Source organism: Anarrhichthys ocellatus, unplaced genomic scaffold (assembly GCF_004355925.1).
Source record: "Anarrhichthys ocellatus isolate YVR2014 unplaced genomic scaffold, GSC_Weel_1.0 scaffold8535, whole genome shotgun sequence".
NCBI classification, from domain to species: Eukaryota; Metazoa; Chordata; class Actinopteri; order Perciformes; family Anarhichadidae; genus Anarrhichthys; species Anarrhichthys ocellatus.
Genome location: NW_022288509.1, coordinates 1 through 1,710, shown reverse-complemented (window position 1 = coordinate 1,710; position 1,710 = coordinate 1). Strand labels below are relative to the sequence as shown.

At 42.3% G+C, this 1,710-nt stretch overlaps 1 protein-coding gene across 1 annotated transcript; it reads right to left on the bottom strand.

The window, feature by feature from the left end:
* Positions 1 to 11: 11 nt before the first annotated feature.
* LOC116380726 (poly(U)-specific endoribonuclease-like) lies at positions 12 to 1,410 on the bottom strand (the record flags this gene model as incomplete). Its single annotated transcript, XM_031842605.1, has 5 exons — positions 12 to 44; positions 769 to 873; positions 955 to 996; positions 1,183 to 1,281; positions 1,372 to 1,410. Coding segments are annotated over 5 exons (318 nt in total), but the record flags the coding sequence as incomplete, so codon positions are not given.
* Positions 1,411 to 1,710: the final 300 nt, after the last annotated feature.

Genomic DNA, 1,710 nt, shown 5'->3' with positions numbered 1-1,710 from the left:
GATGTTCATACCTGTGGTGGGTGGGGAAGTTGTCTGGCAGTAAGCTAAATGACAAAGAAAGGAGAATACAATTATTACAATATTTTACACCTGCTATTATTTAATACTGCAACTGTGAACAAATAAAAATTGTCTCATCATATCCGTATTGTTGTCCGGTCAGCCAGCATTTGTTTAAGTAAATAAGAGATTGCAGTAATCTAAATGATGTTTTTTCTACATCTGGCTGAGAGAGGAAGCGTCTTACTCTAGTGGAGAGTCTGGTCAGGCTTCTGGACAGACAGACGTAATGAAGATGTGTTTCCTGCTGCTGAGACATTAAGCACTAATGACAAGAATCTCTGTTTTTGTTGTTGTTGAGTTGCAGGAAACTCTTTCAGTCAGGGCTATAATGTCAGGGAGGTAAAGGTGCACGTATACTCCATCAGAACTGCTTGTTTTGGTTAAATAGCTGTGGAAACTCCCTTCTCCCACACCTTTACAACATCAGAATTGGAGAGGCTGCTGTGTCTGACCATTTTTCTAAACTGACAGTCCGTCATTCACTCCCACTTTATGCAATCATTGGCCGACTGTGCGGAGATGTAGAAGGAAATACCTCATATCAAGAGCAGAAGAAGATTGTAACACTGTACAGTCAGTGATAATTCAGTCAATTTGTTTCTGAAGGTCTTTTGTTGAGAAAAAGTATTTGTGCATTTCAGCGTGATGCAAGATGCTTTTCAGTAGTAGTTGGGATCACTGAGCTTTGATGGACATTATACTCACAGTTGTAGTCAGAACAGCAGTTTCCTTGGTATCGGCAAGAGCTTGTGCAGGAGCAGCTTCCCAGGAAGCTGCCACACTTGTTTCGACATGAGTACCGAGACACATCTGAGAGAGAGAGAGAGAACATTCAGCAATTGATGATATAGTTTCCTCTTTTGCATGTGGGTTGTTGAGAGGTTTCCATACCTGTAGTTGGTCTAACAGGTCTAGTTGTTGGCTGGCAGGTAGCTACATGATGGGAAGAGAGAAAAAAGTGCCCCAGTAAAACTGTGTACAAACATCATGATATTTAATCTGCAACTGTAGACAAACATTGTAATCACACCATGTCCGTATGAGCACTGAGGGATTTGACAGACTTCAGCACGAGAGAGATGTTGTTAACGCTGTTGATTTGTGTGACTTGGCACTTACAGTGGTAGTCATAGCAACAGGTGCCATAGTATTGGCAAGAGCTTGAGCAGGAGCAGCTCCCCATGTGGCCCCCGCAGTTGCTATAACACGAGGGCCGAGCTGTGAGACACGGGGTGACCGGTTACAGTATATAGGAGGTGTTACAAGTGCTTCAAGGTAAATTATCTTTAGCGTGAAGGGTTTTTATACCTGTGACGGGAGGTCTCTGAGTAGAGGTTGGGCAGAAATCTACATGACAGAGAGAAACAAATGAAGTTTAATCCCTGTTGTAGTGGCCATTTGTCCAATAAATCAAAATAAAACAAACAATAATCAAAGGCCACTGATGCACCGGTTTGTAGTTTACGCAGGCAGAAAAGAGTTGAATGTCCATACAGGATTCAGATTTTTCTTATTTATTTTGTAAACAAAACAAAAAGAAGAACGAAACCACCTGTCACTGTCTCTCTTACGCTGTCTCTCCTGTGCTGGTAAAACACTATAGGCCCACCCCGGTGCATGCTGGTCCTACCTACCTACTCCTATATA